Below are 2,972 nucleotides of genomic sequence, written 5' to 3'. Positions count from 1 at the left end.
CTAATACAAGTTTTATGTCAAATTTATTAAATAATTGGTCTATTCCATGAAAATAAACACAGTGGCAAAAAATAAATAAATAGTCCATATCACCACAATACACAGCAAACTTGTACATAACCTTAAGGGACCGTTTGCTAAATGGAAAAGGATTAAAGGAAAGTACAAATATTGGAATAACTGTAAATCGCTTGTTGAAACCTTAAACTGTGCCACAAAAAAAAAAATCCACCGACACACAACACAAAGTGAGAAACAGGTTTGAATGAAGAGAAATTATTGCTCATTAGAAACAACTCAACACTGGATAAAGCGGTGTATTTGATTAAAAACGTAGGTTATAGTTCAGTCTAGCATGTGGGACATCAGTTTCTGCAGCATCACAAGGGAACTATTATTTTTACAGTACAAAGATATGGAAATAACTTGTTTCTGCTCGAATATTTCGGGTTTTGGTGACCAAACATTTCCTTTAAATAACTTTCAATTGTTTTTTGTTCAGATTTCATTTAGACCGAAATATATATATTTTTGTCCCAGAGGCTGTTTCAGGGAGCAGAAAAAGGCGAAATAACGATGCATAAAGGGCGGTTGTGATGTGCCCAGTCCTGATATGAACATTGGATAACAATTCTATTTTTTGGATCAATGGTGGCGAATAAAAAGGTAATCAAAGGTTTCATTGAGACAAATGTCTATAAAACAGAGGATGTTGTTCGTGTTTCATGTCCGTTATTTTGGGGCACTTTCACGTATCGCTGAACAACCTCTTGCACTCTATGGAGGGAGACGGTGTATCAGGTCCAATGCTACCCACTTGTGAATATGCGTCCTCCGGAGTGCGCGGAAGTCCCGGCGGCGTCATGCGCTTCTCTTTCTGCCTGCGGTTGCAGAACCAAACCCTGACCACCTCTTTCTCCAGCTGCAGAGTGTCCGCCAAAGAGTTGATCTCCTGTGCCGAAGGTTTGGGACACTTGAGGAAGTGGCTCTCCAGTGCGCCTTTTACGCTCACCTCGATGGAAGTGCGCTTTTTCCTCTTCCTGCCCTGGGTGGCGATCTTATCGATGCTGGTCGGGCTCCCAGTGGTGGAATCAGCCTCTTCCAGCCATTTGTTCAGCAGAGGTTTCAGCTTGCACATGTTCTTAAAGCTCAGCTGAAGCGCCTCAAACCTGCAGATGGTGGTCTGTGAGAACACGTTGCCGTACAGAGTGCCCAGAGCTAAGCCCACGTCTGCCTGGGTGAAACCAAGCTTGATCCGCCGCTGTTTGAACTGTTTGGCGAAATGCTCCAAGTCATCGGACGTAGGGGTGTCCTCGTCTGAATGCGATTCGTGGCCCAGACCGTGATGCTGGTGATGGTGCGTGTGATGATTATGATGGTGGTGGTGGTGATGGTGGCTGCCGTGGTCCAGTCGAGGGGATTCTCCGCGCACCAGCCCCGAGTGCATGAGGCTTTGCCCGGTGTGTGAGCTCAGCATCCCGTTGACTGTAAATCCGCCTGGCTGGGAGTAAATGAGGGACTGTTGCTGCTGCTGCTCCCCCTCAGTGATGCTGATGTGCGCAGTGGAGGTGCCCCCCCAACTTCCCGTGTGCGCCTGGTGAGGTCCTAGATGCGGAGACCTGTGGTGAAGGGCTGAGCCCGAGTGGAGGTCATCCCTGCCGGCGTTTCTCTTTACTTCCTGCGGCTGGGAACTCGGGGGCCACGGAGAGCCGGTCTCCGCTGCTGCCGCTGCAGCGGCGGCCGCTGCGGCTGCTGTATGAGGCAACGATGTCACCCACTGGTGGGCATGGCTTAGCATGTGCCCCCCGTTGCTTGCTACCATGGCTCCGTGCATGAAGTCGCTCTGCACCATCTTCACTGAAGGGTCCCCTCTGTATCCACTAGACACCGTGGTCACAGCGGTGCCGCCCGACTGCATACCACCACCCCTCCGGTCAGAGTGAAGGACCGGGCTGGATAAAATCCTGCTGCTGGCTAGGTATGGGCTTGAGGTGGCAGTTGCCATTCCCCAAATCATATATCTCTTATTTCTCTTTTCTTGTGTTTGAGTTAAAAAAAAATTTTTTTAAATAGTCTTTGCTCTAATCCATGAATAAATTATGTCAATTTCACTCTAAGCGAGTTTTCTTTTCTTTTTCTCTTTTTGCCCAATTAGTGGGGGAAAAGTGCCAAATCACTCCATTGAGACGTAGATTATATTTTCAGTTAAGCAGCATGCGTTTGCTGTAAGCAGTGTGGCAGAACATGCTTTCTTACGTATTCCTGTGCGCCAAAACGATAGTTTCACAACTTTTCTCTGTCCCGGGAGCTCCGGCGTGCGTAATCCACAGACTTAATGATCGCCTATGAAAAAAACAGCCTTCTTTGCTCCGTGAAAACTGAAGAGTTGATACACAAACTTGCCTATTCACGTCTGATATAAACGCTTCGAGTTAGACTAAACGACTAAAAAACAAAAACATTTAAAGCGTCTGCTGTCCTCTCGGTTGTTTCGTTCACTGCATCTGCTCTACCCGGTGCGTCCTCTACAGAGCGAAGGAGACGAGCGTGTGTTTACGTTGTGCCAAGCCTGCGTATTCCTCTCCATTTCCATCCAATTACAACAGAAAGGCTCTGCAGAGCTCCCGCTGATTGGACGCACAGGCAGAGAGGAGTTGGTGTGTCTCACAGTTGAGCCTCGGGTGCACAGAGTTCTTGCTGAGGGAGAAAAAAAGCAACAATTTGCTAGAAAATTACAATCAAGCCGAAAAAAATAGACCCAACATGGTTTGACTGCGCGTTAAAGTATAGCCTGTGAAGCATGAGAAGAAAAACAGGCAAGTTGGGAAGTCATCCAACAAAACAAACCTCTTCCTAAATCTAACAAAATTATGCTTTACGCTATCATTATTATTATTATTATTATTATTATTATTATTATTGCACATATTTAAGCAGCTCTGAGTCACTTAAGTTGACAAAATAATATCCGT

General features: G+C 46.3%; 1 protein-coding gene across 1 annotated transcript; it reads right to left on the bottom strand.

Moving 5' to 3' along the window:
* Positions 1-643: 643 nt before the first annotated feature.
* pou3f3a (POU class 3 homeobox 3a) lies at positions 644-2,681 on the bottom strand. Its single transcript, XM_025903567.1, has one exon. The coding sequence runs from the start codon at positions 2,015-2,017 to the stop codon at positions 749-751; it is 1,269 nt and encodes a 422-aa protein (XP_025759352.1). The 5' UTR covers positions 2,018-2,681; the 3' UTR covers positions 644-748.
* Between the last annotated feature and the right edge of the window lie 291 nt (positions 2,682-2,972).

This window comes from Oreochromis niloticus, linkage group LG16 (assembly GCF_001858045.2).
Source record: "Oreochromis niloticus isolate F11D_XX linkage group LG16, O_niloticus_UMD_NMBU, whole genome shotgun sequence".
In the NCBI taxonomy this organism is placed as follows: domain Eukaryota; kingdom Metazoa; phylum Chordata; class Actinopteri; order Cichliformes; family Cichlidae; genus Oreochromis; species Oreochromis niloticus.
The sequence above is the reverse complement of the archived record's forward strand: the minus strand, read 5'-3'. Positions and strand labels throughout refer to the sequence as shown.

What these genes read in the sequence shown, in the direction of transcription:
- pou3f3a (XM_025903567.1), bottom strand. Translation starts at nt 2,017, where the DNA reads ATGATTTGGGGAATGGCAACTGCCACCTCAAGCCCATACCTAGCCAGC.